At 41.7% G+C, this 22,947-nt stretch overlaps 3 protein-coding genes across 5 annotated transcripts in view; 1 reads left to right on the plus strand and 2 right to left on the minus strand.

Moving 5' to 3' along the window:
• Positions 1-22,947, minus strand: part of LOC308293400 (NACHT, LRR and PYD domains-containing protein 3-like) — a 323,097-nt gene that overhangs the window by 25,127 nt on the left and 275,023 nt on the right. The window lies entirely within an intron of this gene.
• Positions 1-22,947, plus strand: part of LOC308293406 (alpha-aminoadipic semialdehyde synthase, mitochondrial-like) — a gene marked incomplete at both ends in the record, with an annotated part of 205,770 nt that overhangs the window by 13,435 nt on the left and 169,388 nt on the right. The window lies entirely within an intron of this gene.
• LOC308292282 (protein NLRC3-like) lies at positions 1,002-9,361 on the minus strand (the record flags this gene model as incomplete). The annotated part of the gene is made up of 2 exons (XM_080734598.1): positions 1,002-2,965; positions 9,337-9,361. 2 exons carry the CDS (start codon positions 9,359-9,361, stop codon positions 1,002-1,004), a joined length of 1,989 nt encoding a protein of 662 aa, XP_080590724.1.

The following is a 22,947-nucleotide window of genomic DNA, read 5'->3' on the forward strand; positions in this document are numbered from 1 at the left end:
AATTATACATATATTTAACAGCAGAGTGTGGAATAGACAACACCACACAGGAAGAGCAATTTTGATAACAAAGCTTTCACCCAGCAGTTGAAGGTGTGAAATGAAGACTGAACTACATTGTATATTTACTGCCTAAACTGTGTAAAAGCTTTACAAACAAGCCGCTAGAGACCAGCATTCAGTCTCTCTATTTCTCATCCCTGTCTCCTCAAGCTGGGCCACAGCTGCAGGCTTTGATCTGGCTTCGAGGTGGATCACCGACACACATACCTTGTTTATAAGTTGTCCATAGATACATTTGGCTTTGTGTGTGTGTCCATCAGGACAGACATTGTAACTCATGAAAGGCACTGATCACTTCACACTGGGTGTGATTTTTATTTTAAGTTCCACTACTGAGTGTCAGTGGGTTCAAACCACTGGTCTGGTGGGTTCAACCAGCAGGGATTTTACACTCTTAGTTTAGTTAGTGTGGTTGCTATAGGCAACACACTATTGTATATTCGGTCAGAGAGTTTTTTTTTTACCCATCAAAGTGAACCTGTGTTTTGTAAACTTTTTAGTGATCTTATCTGGGTTGGGAGGCTGTACAACAAAAAAGTGAAGCTTTTGGTCGTGCTTCACTTGACATCACAGTATCTAATATAAATGACATCACAGTATCTAATATAAATGACATCACAGTATCTAAATAAATGACATCACAGTATCTAATATAAATGACATCACAGTATCTAATATAAATAGTAAGATGGAATTTGTTTCCCAGTTGATTCCTCGTCACTTGTGTCACGGCAACCACACTTGCAATTTCCTTGAATTGAATCTTTCTGGTTTTTACCCTGCTTTATTGTGGACTTTGCACAAAATACCACCAGTCCCTATTACACAGACAGTATTATTGGAGACTTTGTGTCAACCTTAGTTTCTAACTTTTGTGTCAACCTTAGTTTCTAATTATAGTGTACTGTAATGTCAGATTGACTCTAGGGTATTTCTATTCACATGACTACTAACCGAGCCTTTCTGCAGTTCCTCACAGCTGGGATCAGTCTCCATCGCCCCTCCTCTGATGCTTTGTATTTGTCCAGGTCCAACTCATCCAGAACCTCCTCTGACATCAGCAGCATGGCGGCCAGAGCTGAACACTGGGATGGAGACAGACTGTCCCCTGACTTCAGGTACTTTTGGATCTTCTGAAGTACTGAGTGGTCGTTCATCTCCATCAAACAGTGGAAGATGTTGATCATTCTCTCAGGAGAGTGATCTTCAGTGGTCATCTTCTTCAGGTTGTTAATGACTCTCTGGATGCTCTTTGGACTGCACTTTTTTTGACTCAGTAGGCCTCCTAACAGACTCCAGTTGGACTCCAGTAAGAGGCCATGAAGGAAGCGAACAAAGAGGTCCAGGTGGCCATTTTTACTCTCCTGGGATTTTTCCATGACTCTGTACAGGAAGTCTTCCAGAGTCATGTCCTCTCCTTCTCCCATTTTTCCTCCTCCTCCCCTTCCTCCCCCTTTTTCTTTTTCTTCTTCTCCTTCTCCTAGGAATGTCTTCAGTACCTTCATGTTCCTCTGTGTGAAACAGTGGAACAGGTAGACTGCAGCCATAAACTCCTGGATGCTCAGATGAACAAAGCTGTAGACCTTTCTGTCAGATTGAACAGTCTCTTCTTTGAAGATCTCTGTGCAAACTCCTGAGTAGAGCGAGGCTTCTTTCACTTCAAGGCCACACTCTTCCAGGTCTTCTTGGTAGAACATGACACTGCCTTTCTCCAGATGTTCAAATGCCAGCCTGCCCAGCTTCAGAAGAACCTCCCTGTCCTTCTCCATGAGCTCAACATACTTCTTCTCCTTTGTCTGGACAAACGGGAAGTGGTTGTACATCTTAGTCATGGCCTTGAGCATCTTGTTTGCCTTCTTTTTCTTGTCTTCATTCTTTGCCTCGTCTGTCTCGTCATACTTCAGATTCTTTCGCTTTGTCTGGACCAACAGGAAGTGGCTGTACATTGCAGTCTGGGTCGTGGGCAGCTGTTCTGTTTCGTCTGTCTTCAACATTTCCTCCATAACGGTAGCTGTGATCGAACAGAAGACTGGGATGTGACACATGATGTGGAGGCTCTTTGATGTCTTCATGTGTGAGATGATTTTGCTGGCCAGTTTCTCATCATCACTGAATCTCTTCCTGAAGAACTCCTCCTTTTGGGGATCTGTGAACCCTCGTACTTCTGTCTCCATGTCAACACAATCAGGAGGGATCTGATTGGCTGCTGCAGGTCTGGTAGTTATCCAGAGGAGGGCTGAGGGGAGCAGATTACCCTCGATGAGGTTCGTCAACAGCAAGTTCACTGATGATGTCACTGTGACATCAGAAACAATGTCATTCTCTTGGAAGACATGAGAACCAATGCGAATGTTCTCGAATTTCAGCGGAAACCTGCTTTCATCCAGACCATCAAAGATGAAGCCAACCTTCCAGACAGCGAGCTGCTCTGCTGTGACCTTCTTTAATTCTGGGTGGAAATGATGGATCAGTGAGAGAAGACTGTGCTGCTCATCTCTGACCAAGTTCAGCTCCCGGAATGAGAAGGGAACCAGGAGAATGACATCTTGATTTTCCAAACCCCTTGCCCAGTCCAGAGTGAACTTACGCACAGAGAATGTTTTTCCAATGCCAGCGATGCCCTTGGTCAGAACTCTTCTGATGGGTTTGTCTCTGCCAAGGAGGAGGGGCTTAAAGATGTCACAGCATTTGATTGGTTGGTCATGGAGAGTGTTCTTCTTGGAAGCTGTCTCAAGCTGCCAGACCTCATGTTGGGTATTAACCCCTTCACTCTCTCCCGCTGAGATGTAGAGCTCTGTGTAGATGCTGCTGAGGGAGGGCACTTCAGTGACGTATGTCACACGATCAAGACGGTTCAAACCGACCTTATAAACCTTTAGAACCTCCTGCGGACTGGCATCTGCTACGAGAAGACAATGAAGACATTTTAAACATTCAGTTGAATTTATAACTTTACATCCTTAGCTGTGTATGCAAATTATTAATGTAACCACTTAAACCCCAGCTTCTGTATTCTGGGGAAAACTTTGACAGAAAATAGCAGATCTGCAAGTGTACAAGCTGATCTATAAGCTTGTAGATCTGCTATTTTCAGCGAAGATATTTCATGTTGAGTGAAAACAGAAAATACACTAGTATAGAGCCCTGAGGGTCTCCACTAAACAACATAAGGGGTTTAAGTGGTTAATAAAACTAAGAAAAACAGGCAAAAGAAACATCGTATTACTGGTTTTCATACAGAGTTGATACATGTTTAGCATCATTATTTCAACATGGATAAGTGATGACACACTGTGGACATTTAGTCTGACAATGTCTTCTGTCATTTCAAACATTTCAGTTATTAACTGTATTAATTAATGTACGTTGTGTCCAGTCTTACTTTGTCCACTGCTGGTGTGACAGGGTGTCTTCAGTCCAGGTGTGGTTCTGGATCCCTTGGACGCCTGCTCTGTCACAACACGACCACTCCTCTTCCTCTCTCTGTGGAGATGAATAGACAACTTATTATGAATATAGACAATAACTTATCAATACATATCAATATCACTCCAAGGCCTGAAACATACTTAATATAAGTATGCAAACACAAATGACAGCAACTGCTCGGCATTCTACAAACACATGGTCCAGTTGTACATTGTAAACATGTTTTCATCAAAACTGTCAAATTTGCTTCCATAATGACGACAGCCAGACAGATAACTTTGTCATGGAGGATTGTGTGTGTGTGTCATGTGGTGACATTGTTTTGGTGTTGTGTGTGTACCGTATGAAAAGGCTCAGTGCAAATGGGATGAAATGTTTACAATAAAGGATGCTGATAGTTAATGTCTTGTGTCCATAATGTTTGTACAGAACCAGACTGGGAACAGAACCCATGGAAATGACATGTGACTCCATGACTGTCCAAAATGACATGAGAAGAAGTAGTACTATATAATAATAATAATGGATTGCATTTTTATAGCGCTTTTCTAAGACGGACGGACGGACGGACGGACGGACGGACGGACGGACGGACGACAGTAGCTTTAGGCTACACTGGCCCATACTGGGTGGAAGACAACAACATCCTGTCTACGGTCATGTGACCAAGTGATGTCATCACGCATGCACTGACGCATGCACTGACGCATGCACTGACGCAACGGGGCCCTATAGAATACAATGGAGGTGAATGGGAGAGATTTGAGCAGCTATAGAGGGGATGGCTCTGGCGCCATCTAGGGCATTAAATGTGTTAATGTCTTGTGTCCATAATGTTTGTACAGAACCAGACTGGGAACAGAACCCATGTAAATGACATGTGACACCATGACTGTCCAAAATGACATGAGAATAAGTAGAACAGAGAGCATATCTCCACCAGGCCGGGTTGGCTACAGTATCAGTATTTGACCAATGAAGTGGGCTGGTATAGCACCACCATGAAAATATAAACATAATGCAGGGATTGACTTCCTTGTCCTATTGGCAGTGTGAACAAGAAATGTGTCTCTGTCAATCTAGTAGCTTGCTAGATTAGACACAGACAGACAGACAGACAGACAGACTGATCACTTTAACAATTCACATTATAGTGTTATATATTGTAGAGGAGGATTGACATACTGTGTGTGTGGAGGTCCAGGTTCACTGAAGTTAAGAGGTTGTCCCATTGACCAGTCACTCTTCATAGACACACAGCTGGGTGTTGGAGACTCTGCTCTGTGACTTCTGGAATCATACAAATGTAAATACATTTATCATGTGAATGAAAAATATGTTTTATTCGTATTTAGTATGAGAGAGTAGGCCTATCACTTTTTGGGGTTTTGGATCTTCACTGTTGAAACAACATGGAAAAACTACAAAAACTGAATTACAATACACAGTAATAAAAAGGGATTTCATAGATAGGGTAAATTCCAAAGTTGGTTGCATATATATAGGTATTAGTCCATTTAGATATTCCATAGTTTGATACATAGATCAGTGGTTCTTTAAGTGGGGTTTGGGGACCCCCCAGGGGTCCTTGAGAGGGTTCCAGGGGGTCCCAAGCAAAAGTCTTATATAACCAGGATCAACAACCTTAAACCTAAGGACATCAGGTATTTGATAATCGCAGATAAACAAGCTCACAACATGTTGCTATGCAAACCTGCTGTGAGCTTGTAGATCTGCTTTTGTGTAGTGACATTTGTTTTGGTGTAGTGTGTGTACTGTATGAAAAGGCTGAGTGCAAATGTGATGAAATGTTTCCAATAAAGAATGCTGATAGTTAATGTCTTGTGTCCATAATGTTTGTACAGAACCAGACTGGGAACAGAACCCATGTAAATGACATGTGACACCATGACTGTCCAAAATGACATGAGAATAAGTAGAACAGAGAGCATATCTCCACCAGGCCGGGTTGGCTACAGTTGTTTGACCGATAGTTCAAGACTAGGCCAAAATGTTTAACTTTACACGTATACATGAGATCACTCTGTCATGTTATAGTGTTATATATTGTACAGGAGGATTGACATACTGTGTGTGTGGAGGTCCAGGTTCACTGAAGAGAGGAGGAAGACCTCTAGACTTGTCACTCTTCATAGACACACAGCTGGGTGTTGGAGACTCTGCTCTGTGACTTCTGGAATCATACAAATGTTTATACATTTATCATGTGAATAAAAACGTAATTATTTTTGTACTGTATGTAGTAGGCCTATGAGAGAGTAACACATTTTTGAGTTTTGGCTCTTCAATGTTGAAACAACAGGAAACACTACCAAAAATAGAAACAGTAATAAAAAGGGGTTGCATATGTGGGGTAAAAAGGGGTTGCATATGCGTAACATAGTGTGTTACATACAGTAGGTCATGTAGGCCTACACAAGCAGGATAGTGCAGCATGTCTCATGCATATGCATACATGTTTCTTTTTTAAGCTTTAGGTAAGTCTAAATAGTCAAATTAGATGGTACTCTCTTTGATTGCTACCGGATCTTATGTATTTTTTATTTGTTTATTTGACAGGGACAGTACTCATTGATCGACATGTCAGTTTTCACTTCAATGTAAATGAGCCAGAGATAGCCATAGGCTAATTTTCATCTGTAGTCCCTGAGCAGGCTGTACAAAAGTAGTAAAAGGCTATTTATACAAAACATACAATACATAAAATACAGTACAGTACAACAGGGGTTTTCAAAGTGGGTGACGGGGCACCCTGGGGTGCCGCGACGGCAGTCCAGGGGTGCCGCGAGATCATTTCATACGTGGAATTTATTTGGACACTTAAAAAATATTTAGTATAATTTTAAACTTGAAGTACACAGTTATTTTCAGTCAGTTCTAACCAAAATGGCTCTCAACATTTTCCTCGCAACAAATTCACTGTCGGGCAGAAACCTCATATCTCCAAGTTTCTTTTGGTAAAGCAAAGCCCTGCTTCATCATACAAGACTGTCGCACAAAACTAGTGAAAACAGCCGATCTTGTAGATCTGCTGTTTTCACTAGTTTACTACATTTTATAGATGATAAATACAAAACAAACGGTTTTGGACATACAAGGTTTCCACCCGACAACGACGATATGCTATAAATATAAGGTGCTGGGAGTGAAAATTATAATGTAGGGGTGCCTCGGATTAAAACAATATTCATGGGGTGACCTGAGACAAAAAGGTTTGGGAACCCCTGCAGTACAAAACAATACAGTAAAACATTTAGGGGACATAACCATAGCAAGTTGAGTGACTCCAGTGACTGATGGAGCAGATAATAATAATAATAATTATAGCAAGATGAGTGACTCCAATGACAGATGGAGCAGATAGCCACCCATGATCGCAAGCTTGACCCGCTCCAAGCCACCTCCCACGGTTGAAGCCGACAATAGTAAAATAGTAGTAAATAGTAATAGAAAATAGTAATTAGTAAATAGTAAGTAAAATAGTAAATTGAAAAAAGGGGGACCAATACTAGCCACCCATGAGTAACTCCAGTGACAGCTGGAACAGATAATTACTCATGATTACAAATCTGACCCGATTTAAGCCACCTCTTAAGGTTAAACTTGAAGGTCAGATAGTTGGACGACTGTCTTACTTCAGTCGGGAGACTGTTCCATAGATTGGAGGCTCTAACAGAGAGAACTGTGTTACCAAACACGCTCTGCCTGGATGGTACATCACAGTCCCCCCTGGTTGTAGCCCTTGTTGTTCTGCCACCACTTTCACAATGTTTTATGAACTGTTTCAGTGGTGGAGGTGCAAGCCCATTGAGAACCTTGAACACAAGACAGGAATCCATAAAATGCCTAAAGCTTTCAAAGTTAAATAAATTATATTTTTGTACTATATGGCAATGGTGGTAACGGTTGGGCTTTTGATCGATTGTTTTTAATGTCTGTTTGTATAGTGACTCAATAGGTTTCAAGGTTGTTATATTGGTCTGAGACCAGGTTGTGAAGCAGTATGTTATGTGTGAAAAAATCATTGCGTGCATGAAGAGTTTAGCTGCATCTGTTGTGAGATATGGTCTTATGTGTCTGAAATTATTTAAGTTGAATTTGATTGTATTGGTTACCTTTTTGACATGTTTTATGAATGTTAAATGTGAGTCTAGTATGATTCCAAGATATTTAAATTCTGTAACTACCTGAATGCGGTTTCCTCTGACAACAATGTCAGGATCAGGTTCTGTGGAGTTGCGTGACAAAAACATGCAAACAGTTTTACTTGTGTTTAAATGTAAACAGGAGTTCCTCAGCCAGTCAGATACGTGGACCATGGCTGCATTCAGTTTATCTGCAGCTAGTTGTTTGTTTTCTTAGGGAGTGTAACTTGTAATATAGATACAGATTGAACAGGGAGGACACACTGTTATTAATGTATTGTTTTGTAGTAGTTTACACATGCATGAGATCACTTTGTCATGTTATTGCGACCATAGGTCTGGAGGAAGCACGACTCAACTTTGAGCGTGAGCCAACAGAGGAGAGTCGCGAGACACTGAACGAAGCCAAGCAGTCTCTCTTCAGCACCTACGACACCATCAAAGGGGAAGAAGTGATGGAAAGTGTGCGAAGAGTGCAGGCGGCGCAAGGTGAAAGGCAATACGGGGAGGCCTGGAAGGTAATAAATGAGATGACAGGGCGGAAGAGGGCCAAGGAGGGCCAGGTGGAGGGACACAGCCCAGAGGAGAGGGTGGCAACATGGTTCGACCACTTCCAGAGGCTCCTGGGAACATCAGTGGAAGAGGGAGAGGAGGAAACTATACCGACAGTCCTCCAGGGCCTGAACATCGACGATGGACCCTTCACAATCAGTGAGCTCGCCAGGGCAAAATCCACCCTGAGAGAGGGAAAGAGTGCTGGGCCGGATGGCATACTATAGTTCATATTGTTGTTAGGTGTGTGATAATATATTACTGAAGTTATTGAATTATAAAAAATGGCTGACAATGTAGCAAGGGTGTTTTCAATTTAGTTAGCGATAAGAGTAATATAACAGCCTGTCTAGGTGTGATTATTCTATAGCAGTAATATAACAGCCTGTCTAGGTGTGATTATTCTATAGCAGCCAGTGGTGTAAAGTAACTATGTACATTTACTTAAAGGAGGACTTCACCACTTTTCAACCTGTCTTCATATAATAGGTCCTCACTAATGTTCATGATAAAATAGCACAATTCTTTTCTACTCAGTCTGGGTCGCATAGGAGAGCTCTGGGCGGGTCAACGCCTTCCACCGGTGACAACATCAATGGGGAATCCAAGCTAATAGAAACTGGAGGCTTTCTATTCCTGAAAAGTTGCAATGTTAAAGTGGAAGCCATTGTTCTCACGAAAATAAAAATCTAAATATTTTTTTCAAAAATATAGTAAAAAAAAACTCTGTCAACGATGATGTCACTGGTGGACATACAATACTAAACAATATGATATGACCTTCCATTAGTGAACTAATTATTTAAACACTACACCACTCACTCATCCACACATGCATCACACTACTGACTTTACTGACTTTCACACCTCACCTTTACTTTCGTTATGTTTACCTAAATTTGATTGTTTTATAAATTACATTTTATTTAGTTAAACAGCGTCTCCCCTTGATTTTTGTTGTGTTCACCTGCAACTTTTAAAACAATATTTAAAAGATACCGATAATGAACACTGACTTATTCTAAATTCTGTGTTCTACAACCTTTGATTCAGAAACAAAGGTTCATTTAAGATGATGATGCTGCACTAACTGTAGGAAAGACATTGTGACAGTTCACATTCTGACCTCTGATCAGTAGAGTGGTGTCCATCTTTGAAGTTAATCCATCCTCCCTTGGACTGGTCACTCTTCATGGAGACACAGCTGGGCACAGGAGACACTGCTCTCTGCTGGCCAACCCTGATACCATGACAACCAATGAAACATTACATTTATTTAGGGCCTAAACAAACAAACCCCTTCAAACCAAGCTACAGTCAGCTCAGAATAGACTGATCAGGGTCATACTAGGGTTGGGCCATAGAGCTCATATACCGGTAGGTAGGAACTGGTTAGACAGTTCACCAGGTTCCCAGTTAGGAACTCAACAGTATGAGTTTTTACAGTACAGTACGGTATCAAACAAAATACCATGGTATATGGTATTCCACCGTATTAACATACTGTATGTTCGCTTGCTATGTATACAGTATAAGGGAATATACATTGCTAGGCATGACAGCATTGTTGATTTATTAGTTAAGGACACATTAGTCCATATTTTATATATTTGTCAAAATGTATAAAACTCTTGTTTCAACTGCCATGTTCAAACGGTGCAATAATTATACATTTTCAGACGTTACAAGTGACCATTTTCGAAGTGAGATGTACATCCCACCACAGTCTGGAATAGGTGCTGAAGTACCAAAGTCTTAAGGATGCTATATTAAGGTAGGATTTTCATATTTAGAACATATTTGACTTATAAAACAGAGGGCCTTAGTAGGCAACCCGGCCTGGTGGAGACTGGGACTTAGAGGAGCTAGTTGTTATAGATATTGCTGACTTAACAGAGCACATTTACTTTAATACATTATGAAACATTATTGTGTTCTGGCTCATGAACTGTTAGGCCTCCAAACAGACAAGACATTTAGAGCCACTGGCTTAAACCCTATAATTCATGTATTTTTTCCTGTCTACACCAAACCTCAACATAGGCTTATGTATTATTAACTTGCAGATCTGATATTTTCCTAGAATATTCACCCAAGAAAAGGAATACTAGGGTGTGTGTTAAGATTGAAAACATTACTTTGAAGACAAAGATACATCTAAAAATAGAAACAAGACAAAGTGGCCTTTACTGACTCTAAACCATGTGTTTTTTTTCTGACAGTTTTACTGACCTCTGATCAGTAGAGTGGTGTCCATCTTTGAAGTCAATATATGCTCCCATGGAGTGGTCACTCTTCATGGAGACACAGCTGGGCACAGGAGACACTGCTCTCTGCTGGTCAACCCTGACACCATGACAACCAACATCAAACATTTATTCATCAACTAGTCACACTAGTTGTTACACATCTATATACTAAATCACTTATATTTAAATTAGGACACAGAGAATATAGTGTGCAATCACCTGATCCCATTTATTTTGCATAATCGTCATAATGATTTCTCTTCATCTGTACAAATGCATCTCTGTCTCGAATTGTGAGCTTGGAGATCAAACATTTTCACCATTTTTGATTATTTTTGAATATATACGATTAATTAATATATGGCCTTGTTTGTGTCCATGTCACATAACTTATTTTGATTAAGGCTAATGGTCATTGTCACTCGTTTCTTGTTTGTCATATATGTCAAATATGCCAAAGCAAATTCCTATGTGTATTACACAATGGTTAATAAAGAAATCTGAATCTGAATGTCCTTTGCAAAAGCCTAAAAAGCAAACAGAAATATTCTGTCCAAAGGTCACACAAATCGTTACAAATTGTCTCTGGTCTGGGGTCTTGTGATCAAGACATGTCAAGCTATGACTCCTTTCCAAAGTTTGCGGGGCCTGGGTAGACAACCCGGCCTGGTGGAGACTGGCACTCAGAGAAGCTAGGGTTAGGGTTGTTATAAATTAGATATTGCTGACTTCACAGAGCACATTTACTTTAATACATTATGAAACATTATTGTGTTTTGACTAGGGCTGTCAAATGATTACAATTTTTTATCAGATTAATCAGAGCTTAAAAAATAATTAATCATGATTAATCACAAATCAAACTATGTCCAAAATATGCCATTTCTGTCTGTATATTGTCGTGGAAATGGAAAGATAAAGGCAGAATAAGGTGGATACATTTATACAGTATGTTTATTATATTATCATTTATTGCTTATTTTAATTATTATTAAGGAACTCTAGAAATCTCAGTTGGAACTGTTACCCCCGCAAGCCGATGCCGGATAAGTGGTTGAAGATGGATGGATGGATAATCTTTTTTATGTAGAGTAGGCTACCTTATTTACCATTTATTGTGTAGCAATAAAACACTGGCTTATAGTTTAATTATTGGAAACTAAATAGCCTAAATGCAACAATAGGCTTGTCATTCATTCAGGATGGAAAATACATTTTGGGGAGAAGTGGAACAGTTTAGCATGAGGGGGAGAGGGTTACTAGATATCTGCTGGTTACAGATAATTCATTCAGTTGATACACAACAAGCCTGTGCTGATTGCCTATGTCAAATCCCGGTCAAATCAGGGTCAATGAGCCTCGTTAACCTACACAGCCTAGGATAGCTGGCAAATACTGTATGCGCAGTGTTGAAGACGCATACATCACGACCATTTCTCTGGATCTAATGCAAGCAGTTGGGGCCTAAAATCATGGATTTTAATGTGTTGCTGTTGTCCTCTCCAATTGAACAGCCAAAAGGTTGAGATGTATTGATGATCAGTTATTAATCCAGTGATAGCGATGGTTTCCAAGAGGTTTAACAACTTTTTTTCAGCTTTTTCATGCGTTAATTGCGTTAAATATTTTAGTGCAATTAATCCCAAAAATTCATTACTGCCGTTAACGTGATAATTTTGACAGCTATAGTTCTGACTCATGAGCTGTTAGGCCTCCACACAGACAAGGCCTTTAGAACCACTGGCTTAAACCCTATACTTTATGGCTCTAAAGCTTTTTCCTCTCTACACCAAACCTCAACACATACTGAAGTATTATTAACTTGTAGATCTGATATTTTCCTAGAATAATCACCCAAGAAAAGGGACACTAGGGTTGTGTTAAGATTGAAAACATTACTTTGAAGACAGAATTTACTTTTTTTATTGGATACATTTATAAATAGAAACAAGACAAAGTGGCCTTTACTGACTCTAAACCATGTGTTGTTTTCTGACAGTTTTACTGACCTCTGATCAGTAGAGTGGTGTCCATCTTTGAAGTTAATATATCCTCCCTTGGACTGGTCACTCTTCATGGAGACACAGCTGGGCACAGGAGACACTGATCTCTGCTGGTCAACCCTGACACCATGACAACCAACATCAAACATTTATTCATCAACTAATCACACTAGTTGTTACACATCTATATACTAAATCACTTATAATTAAATTAGGACACAGACTCTCTCTCTCTCTCTGTGTGTGTGTGTGTGTGTGTGTGTGTGTGTGTGTGTGTGTGTGTGTGTGTGTGTGTGTGCGTGCGTGCGTGCGTGCGTGCGTGCGTGCGTGCGTGCGTGTGTGCACCTGCATAGACAGTTCCATAGGCATGTCAAAAGTATTACATGATCACCTGATCACATTTATTTTGCATAATCGTCATAATTCTCTTCATCTGTACAAATGCATCTCTGTGTCGAGTTGTGAGCTTGGAGATCAAACATTTTCACTATTTTTGATTATTTTTGAAAATATACAATTATTAATATATGGCCTTGTTTGTGTCCATGTCACATAACTTATTTTGATTAAGGCTAATGATCATTGTCCCTCGTTTCTTTGTATATTTATTTGTCATATTATGTCCTTTGCAAAAGCCTAAAAAGCCAAACAGAAATATTCTGTCCAAAGGTCACACAAATCGGTACAAATTGTCTCTGGTCTGGGGTCTTGTGATCAAGACATGTCAGGATCCATTCCAATTGGATATGGCTGCTTTCCAAAGTTTGCGGGGCCTGGGTAGACAACCCGGCCTGGTGAAGACTGGCGCTCAAAGGAGCTAGTTGTTATAGATATTGCTGACTTCACAAAGCACATTTACTTTGATACATTATGAACTGTTATTGTGTTATGACTCATGAGCTGTTAGGCCTCCACACAGACAAGACCTTTAGAACCACTGGCTTAAACCCTATACTTCATGGCTCTAAAGCTTTTTCATCTCTAAACCAAACCTCAACACATGCTGATGTATTATTAACTTGTAGATCTGATATTTTCCTAGAATAATCACCCAAGAAAAGGGACACTAGGGATTGTGTTAAGATTGAAAACATTACTTTGAAGACAGATTTTTTTTTTAATGAATAAATCTAAATAGAAACAAGGCAAAGTGGCCTCTACTGAGTCTAAACCCGAGTCTAACAGTTTTACAGTTTTACTGACCTCTGATCAGTAGAGTGGTGTCCATCTTTGAAGTCAATATAGTGTCCCTTGGACATGTCACTCTTCATGGAGACACAGCTGGGCACAGGAGACACTGCTCTCTGCTGGTCAACCCTGATACCATGACAACCAACATCAAACATTACATGTATTTCAGGGCCTAAACAAACAAACCCCTCCAAACCAAGCTACAGTCAGCTCAGAATAGACTGATCAGGGTCATAGTAGGGTTGGGCCATAGAGCTCATATAGGTAGGAACTGGTTAGACATTTCACCTGGCTCCCAGTTAGGCATGCAACATTATGTGTTTTTACAGTACAGTATCAAGCAAAATACTATGGTATATGGTATTCCACCGTATTAACATATATTTTCAACTGCTATGTAGGGAATATACATTGCTAGAAATGACAGCATTGTTGATTTATTAGTTAAGGACACATTAGTCCATATTTTGTATGTATAAAACTCTTTTGTTTCAACTGCTCATGTTCAAACTGTACAATAATGCAAATGATACATTTTCAGACTTTACAAGTGACCATTTTAGAAGTGAGATGTACATCCCACCACAGTCTGGAATAGGTGCTAAAGTACCAAAGTCTTAGGATTTTCATATTTAGAACATATTCGAAAATTAGAACATTTTATAGACAGACACCTGAGTGTTGGAGACTCTGCTCTGTGGATGTGATGTTTGTCAGCTTCCTCCTTCTTGCTCTCCATGTTGCTCTTTATTAAACCTGTCAATAAAATAGATCAGAAAACACAACATGCTATTGATGCATGGCATTAACCATCAGCATCCTTTATTGTAGCATTTCAGCCATTTGCCCAGTGCCCTTTAACACGCACGCACGCACGCACGCACGCACGCACGCACGCACACACACACACACACACACACACACACACGCACGCACGCACGCACGCACGCACGCACGCACACACACACACACACACACACACACACACACACACACACACACACACACACACACGACAACAATATCACCAACATAATGCTGAGACTACAGTAGATGCAGATGCATGCAGTAGCTCTTGTCAACCAGCAGGGGTCCTACTAGACCACAGAGTAAAAGAGCAGGAGACACATGAGAGAGGGCGAGATCATTTAGCGACCTACAACCGGGTCGCGACGTGGTCGGTAGTTTTCAGCGACCGGGTCGCAAAATCGAGCGTCCGGGTCGCTAAATGGAGCGACCGGGTCGCTAAATCACCGACCGCGGCACTAAAGCGAGCGACCGGGTCGCTAAATGGAGCGACCGGGTCGCTAAATCACCGACCGCGGCACTAAAGCGAGCGACCGGGTCGCTAAATCGACCGACTGGGACGCTAATTCCATCGACCGGGACGCTAATTCCACCGACTGGGACGCTAATCCAGCGACCGGGTAGGTAAATCCACCGACCGGTGGTCGCTTCCACCGACCTACTAACCCTAACCCAAACCCTAACCCTAAACCTAACCTCAGTAACCTTACCTCAGTTAGGCTAACCTGCCACGCAACCTCCCGACCGTTACCTCAGTTAGGCTAACCTGCCACGCAACCTCCCGACCGGGTCGCAAAATCACCGACCGCGTCGCTAAATCACCGACCGCGTCGCTAAAGCGAGCGACCGGGTCGCTAAATCGACCGACTGGGGGCGCAAAATCTTCCGACCGGGTCGCTAAATCTACCGACCTAAAACTGCAGGCAGGTCGGTAGATTTAGCGACCGGGTCGGTCGATTTAGCGGCGCGGTCGGTGATTTAGCGACCCGGTCGCTCGATTTAGTGACCCGGTCGCTGAAAACTACCGACCACGTCGCGACCCGGTTGTAGGTCGCTAAATGATCTCGCTCCTACTGAGACACATGTTGCAAGTTGCAACAACAGAACGCGTGGTCGGGTGCAACACTGAGGGAATAAGGGAATAGTTCTATCGTGTTAATAATACTATTAATGAACATACTCTACCATGGTTAAAATAATGTTTTATTCTATTAAACAAAGTTATGGACTGCAGCTTTGAGATGTCGAATGGTTCAGCCGTTTAATTACTTTAATATAGGCGTATTAATTATGTTCATGGTCGGATTATTTTGATTGTAGCCTAAAACTTTTCTTTGTAATATACTACAGTCACAAACAGTAAATACTCAAATGAAACCATACCCTAGGCTACTGACAACGACACATCTTCTCCTACGTGGTTTACAGTAAACTGGTGAAGTAGTTCCACCATAGAGGAGGGGATAAAGTCTGTGCATGTTGTAGATCCGGTTTGTAACGGAAACAATGCGTGTATGCATGTGTGTCTATGCGCAGAAGGCCGGATACAGTAGGCGGGCTCTAGACCGGATGTTACTGTTAACTCACAATGGAAACCAACCAGGTTTCAGCCGTTTAGAAAGATCAGTGTTTAGTGGAAATCTGCCGCGGGTTAATTTACCATAACCGTCATAAAATGTCAATGTCATCGTTATACCAAATCCACGTGTCATTTATAAAGAAATAAAAAAATAGAGATCATTCTTTTCGGAATGCTCTGCTCTTATGTTCTGCTCTGTCTATGTGTTGGTGACATGAATCATAAGCAAATAAAGACAAGCAAACTACACAGAGAGATGTTATTCAGTAGTAATAAACCATGGGCTAGAAACAGTTTTTAGAAACTGCTTCTCGTTCTGTGTAAAACTTTATGGTTGTATATTAGGCTAGACAGTGATATTAAAACAACACTTACTTTACGTTAAGTTTCAGCCCTTCTGTTTTGTTTTGTAATCCCACTATGTTTTCCAGGTGTTAAGTTCAGTTATTGTGTCTGGATCAAAATGGTTGCTGTCTGTTTCTTGTTTCTTTTATAGACTACTGTACTGTACTGTACATGTTGTTGCCCCGCCTCCTCCACAGAGTCAGAGAAGGCAGTGAAACAAGTCTACTGTAGCCTGTAGCCCTTGCCTGGCTCCAGCCAATAGACCCGCCCACTCTCTGAGTGAACTGCTCTGAAATCCGAGAGCACCCAAGCGCAGACTCCTGTAGCCCATGGAGCTCAATGGGAGACAGGAAGCTCAATGGGAGGCAGGAAGTGACCTCATTCCTCCAAGGCAGAGGAGCAGAGACGACAGCCAAGAGGGCACCTCCACAAGGCAGAGACATCACGTGACCTCCACAAGCGGCAAGAAGTCACTTGCGCACTTTTTATTTTATTTTCTGCTCATAAAGTGTATTTTACAGCGTGGATGGGGTGCTGAGAGGTTTTCCACTCTCGAGAATACACTTTCAACAACACAAAATAACCTTTGTTTTTGTGAATAGCGAAGTAGTTTAGTTTATTTTGACTAGAGTGTAGCACTAGTAGGGCAGTGGAATTCTTGGTCCTGTGTTAGAGGCTGCTTCCTTGCAGAGCATGAGGGAGACCCTGGACCAGTCCAGCTGCTAACCCATAGTGCTAACCCTGCAGCGCCGTTCGTCTTCATGTTTCGAAGTAACACATGGATATAAAAGGCTTTACACCAGGGTTCTTCAACAGGGGGTCTGTGACTCCTAGGGGGTCCGCGGGGATACTGGGGTCCCCGAAATTGTTGAACAATAATAATAATAATTATATAAAATCTATATCTGTATTGTATTTTTAAAAAGAAAGAAAAAAATATATTTTGTCTTTAAATATAAAATATCTGCCTCTTTTGAATAGCTTGTTTACATGATTATTGTGTAATTGGCAGATTGTTTGTGCTAGATTGATAGTATTGGTTGTCAGTTAATAAACTATGTTTATAAATGGCAGTGGTACATGCATGTTTAAAATAAAAGCATGATCATATTCATCTATTATTTTAATAGCATATTATTGAATGCACAATATGTTTTATACACATGAAACACAATGGTATACATACAGTAAATATACAATATGTTAGCCCCACGGCCACGAGCTTGGGTATCCGCTATAGATGCGGTGGACGGGCTGGGTTTGGCCGTTTCGGCCGGGTTTTTTTGGGCTGCGAGGTGGTCCGCGGGGGTCCCCGAGCGTGGGGGACCCCCTGGGAGCCGGCCCCGTCCCTGCAGGTGGCTCTGGGGCCGAGCTGTGGCCTTATTTCCGCCGCCTGCAGTACCGCGGTGCGTCCGCCAGGCGGCGCTCCACCACGGCTGGCTCCGGGGCCCCGAGCCGGACGCGTGGGTACCAGTCCCGCCTCGAACGGTCGCTCCTAGCCCGAGCTAGGTCCGTTCCAAGGAGCCCCTGGGCTGATCTCCCCTGTCCCTGCCTTTGAAAAACTCTCCCGCACAAAGTGGGAACACCCTCCGTCACGGAGGTATAGATGCCGCTGCTGGGTGGCGCCCCCCTCAGGAGGGTGTCCCAAGTCGGGCTGAGGGTCCGGCACGTCGGCCCTGGTGCTCTGGGGGTCCGCGGACCCTCCGTCACGGAGGTATAGAGGCCGGCTCTGGGCGGAAAGTGGCCGAGGAGGGTGTCCCAGGTCGGGCTAGAGGGTGTGGAGAGTCGGCCATGGAGCCTTGTGGAGGTGACGTCACATCCTGCCAAGCGTTGAGGTGCGTCACATCCTGCCTGTTGTCGAGGTGAGGTACGCCCATAGGTCTGCGCCCAGGGCCTCCTCCTGAAATCAGGCTACTGTAGCCCAGGGGTTCCCAAACTCTTTTGGCTCAGGGCACCCTATACATATTATTTTCATCCGAGGCACCCCTACATTATATTCATCATTTTCACTCCCAACACCTTATATTTATGCCATATTTTAGTGATTATGTTGCTTCATCTTTCTCTCATCTAAGGGGTCCTTGGACTGGAAAACATTAAAGAATGCAGATCTCCAAACTGCAGACAACTTCAATAACCATGGAAAGTTTGACTGTGAAAATGTAAGGATCAAAGCCACATTATTCATGGTAGAGTGAAATTCAACTGAGACAGACCTTCTGGTGCTCTATAAAGCCCCTTTTCGACTGCATCTTTAGCACCACACCACACCACACCACACCACACCACAACACACCACACCACAACACAACACAACACAACACAACACAACACACCACACCACAACACAACACAACACAACACAACACATAAAATATCTTTTCCATTACACAAAAGTATCCCTATCGGTAAGAAAAAAATTGACCTTTTTAACTGTCATTATAACACAATTGTAATTATAATACACTATAATGGATTACATGTGATTATAATGCACTATACATTATTAATGTACACTATTACTGTGATAACTACAATACACTATAATAGATAGCAGGGCAGGAATTTCAGGGAGGCCATGAAGGCCATGGCCGTCGTTGCCCCTCAGTTTGGCCTTGTGCCCCTCCAAAATATGGCATGCCCTGAGGCCACAGTGGCCTTAATGCCCCAGCTGACTGTACCACTTTCTCCTCTGTCTCTGTCTTGCTAACATGTGACACCAGTGTCTTTCTTGTCATGTAGACAACAGTGTAGTGTTGAGTTCCCATTTATAAACCAATCCAGTATCTTTGATTTGTACAGGGCTGAGGCTGAGCATCAGATTGTAAATACCCATTTATTTATTTCACAGCAGATATTCTACATATTAAATGTAACATTTAAATTAAATTCATTATTTAAATGGACTAAAATTGTTGTTTTATTTGATGGCCTTCCTGCCCCGGCATTTGGCTTTTGGGCCCTCAAAAAATGGACTACACTAAAGGCCAAGTGGCCTTGCCCCTAAAACGATGAAATTCCAGGCCTGATAGATAGATTATAATAGTGTTATAACACAATAGAATCTATTATCATGTATTACAACTATATCCTGGTGGTCTAAATGAAAAGTGAGTGAGTGATCAGTCATTATGAAGTGTTTGGCCCTGTTTGGCCTAGCTCAGACCTACTCTTGCTTGGATACTTTTTAGTACCACGTTTAGTACCACTTTCACACCACTCTACCCAGGTCCTTGTAGTGGAAAACCTGTCACAAGTGGACGGTGTGGAGTGGTGTGGTGTTGGGCCATGTCAGTGGAAAAGGGGCTTAGTGTGGTGAATCCGGGTCACTTGAGGACATGCAGGATCATATTCTACCAGCTGAACCAGTTCTTTATTTGGACACCAGCTTCGAAACAGGTGCACATTTGGAAAACACTTCTGTTTTCTATTACTGACTCCAGGGGTGGAAGTAACTAAGTACATTTACTCAAGTAATTACTGTACTTAAGTGTAAGTATGAGGTACTTTAAATTTAGGGTTAGGGTTAATTTACGTCCATTTGACCCGTGATGCCGACAACCTTTGCTCCCCATCTCTCTCCCCATTTCCTGTCAGTCTACTGTCCTATCAATAAAGACTTAAAGGGATATTCCACTTTCAAAAAAACTTTTTGTCATTGTATGGTCTAATCGGGCTTGCATGAACACCCTGAACAGTTTTTAATTTTCTTCATTCAGTATTTAAATATTTGATGTAAATGTTATCTGGCCCTCCAGGCTCAGGGCCTCTCCCCACACACACTCATTGTAACTTCAAACTCCATTTTAACCATGAGATTCATTAAAAACACCCATTATTTTTTCTGGTGACTCATACTACCCTCCTAATACATGAGCAGGCCGTGTTTTTTCCATACCGTTTTTCATGTATTTTTAATAATTATTTGGGAAAATGGAAAAAATGTAATACAATAAAAATGTATAAAAAATAAATGAAAAACGTTATAGAAAAAGCACGGCCTGCTCACGTATTAGGAGGGTAGTATGAGTCACCAGAAAAAAATAATGGGTGTTTTTACTGAATCTATCATGGTTAAAATGGAGTTTGAAGTTACAATGAGTGTGTGTGGGGAGAGGCCTTGAGCCTGGAGGGCCAGATAACATTTACATCAGCAACACAATCTGAGCTCTTTCCATAGGTTTACTAAAAAGGAAACCGATCCTTTCTTTACGTTTCCAGGAATATATGATTAATTACAGAAGAAAATGAACTTTTACACAGTATTATTGACAGTCACTGACCTTACAGGTCCTGTACAGTAGGCCTACGTACGTTCAGGTGGGGGTCCTGTGTGAGAACCATTGACTTAAAGACAGTAAAATAATAATTTAAATTAATTATTAATACAATATTAAAACCATTTAATTTTGTTGAGAGGACCCTCAAGGACCTGTAAGGGTCCATTAGACACTCGATGTTATATGAGATACATAAAGTGGTTCCTGTGTAAATAAGCCGTAAAGCTTACCAGGATCTCCTTTTAGTTGACCTTGTACCAGTGGTTTGTGCTGTTATGAAACTGTACTTTTTGCAAACTTCTAATAAATTCCTCAATCAATCAATCAATCAATCAATCAATCAATCAATCAATCAATCAACCAACCAATCAACCAATCAATCAATCAATCAATCAATCAATCAATCAATCAATCAATCAATCAATGATAGCCTTTCTTGATCCAAGGCTATTAGTTTACATAAAGTGTGATATTCATAGCAGGTCTACTACATTATAATTCATTGTATATTAGTTTACATAAAGTGTGATATTCAGGTCTACTATATTATAATTCATTGGGAGTTTGTTTTTGTTTGATTAAAATAATGTTTCCAGTTTGTTTATGATCTAAAGCAGCATTTCTGCTAGGTCTACTTCTGCGGGGAACTCCGGGGCAGCGCACTGTGTTTCAACCCGGACAAGATAGAGGGGAGGACGGGAAGCGTTTCCGTCCCTCTCTCTCGTCCGGGTTGAAACACAGCGTAAACAGAGCAGAGAGTGAACGAAGACCAACAGTCTGTGGAAAGAGAGTGAAAGTGTGTTTTCTACCAGGAGACATTCTGGGAGAAGGTAATGTTGTTTTTGTTGTTTTATTTTCCTTTTTGTTGTTGTCGTATAATTATGCACTGACAATATAATATTATATCAGCACTGAAAAGACACTTAGAGGAGGCTGCTGCTCGAAACTGCTGAATGAAGACAAAGCCTATCTTTACCTCCACAAACCTTTCTAGGCTAATATGAGTTTAAAAAGAAAATGATCCTAATTGAAACAAGCCATAGGCTTTTTTAAAGGTGTATCCTTTTAGTTGAGCTTGTACCAGTGTACTGTACTGTCATGAAACTGTACCTTTTCTTATGCAAACTTCTAATGAAGTATTTCATCAATCAATCAACGTTATGAATGTCACTAGGCCATGCTTCTTGCAACTTTGTGAGCTTGTAGATCGGCTATTTTCACTATTTTGGGATTATCTCGAGACCAGTTTAACTCGAGACGGCTTCAGTCGGCGTCCTGGTAACAAGCTAAGGAGACAGTGCCACCTCTCAAAAATATGTACTTAGACATTTCGAAGAGCTTCCTGGTGGATATATTACACTTTTGGAGCAAGAATAGAGCACCTTATATTTTGCATTTGTGCATGTTTTGGAGCAATAAGGGGATCAAACGGCCTCTAGGCCGTCCATGGGCTATGTTAATAAATAAATAAATAAAGTATGCTTTCTCAAGTTAAACTGGTCTCGAGCTAAACTATAACACCGGCTACGGGCAAACGTCTAATTTCTCTACACACTAACAGAGTGTGGTCACTGTCCCAGGACAACAACCACACTAACAGAGTGTGGTCACTGTCCCAGGACAACAACCACACTAACAGAGTGGTCACTGTCCCAGGACAACAACCACACTAACAGAGTGGTCACTGTCCCAGGACAACAACCACACTAACAGAGTGTGGTCACTGTCCCAGGACAACAACCACACTAACAGAGTGTGGTCACTGTCCCAGGACAACAACCACACTAACAGAGTGGTCACTGTCCCAGGACAACAACCACACTAACAGTGTGGTTGCTGTCTCAGGACAACAACCACACTAACAGAGTGTGGTCACTGTCCCAGGACAACAACCACACTAACAGAGTGTGGTCACTGTCCCAGGACAACAACCACACTAACAGAGTGTGGTCACTGTCCCAGGACAACAACCACACTAACAGTGTGGTTGCTGTCTCAGGACAACAACCACACTAACAGAGAGTGGTCACTGTCCCAGGACAACAACCACACTAACAGAGCGTGGTCACTGTCCCAGGACAACAACCACACTAACAGAGTGTGGTCACTGTCCCAGGACAACAACCACACTAACAGAGTGGTCACTGTCCCATGACAACAACCACACTAACAGAGTGTGGTCACTGTCCCAGGACAACAACCACACTAACAGAGTGGTCACTGTCCCAGGACAACAACCACACTAACAGTGTGGTTGCTGTCTCAGGACAACAACCACACTAA

The sequence above is a fragment of the Nannobrachium achirus genome, assembly GCF_963921795.1.
Source record: "Nannobrachium achirus genome assembly, chromosome: 10".
In the NCBI taxonomy this organism is placed as follows: Eukaryota; Metazoa; Chordata; class Actinopteri; order Myctophiformes; family Myctophidae; genus Nannobrachium; species Nannobrachium achirus.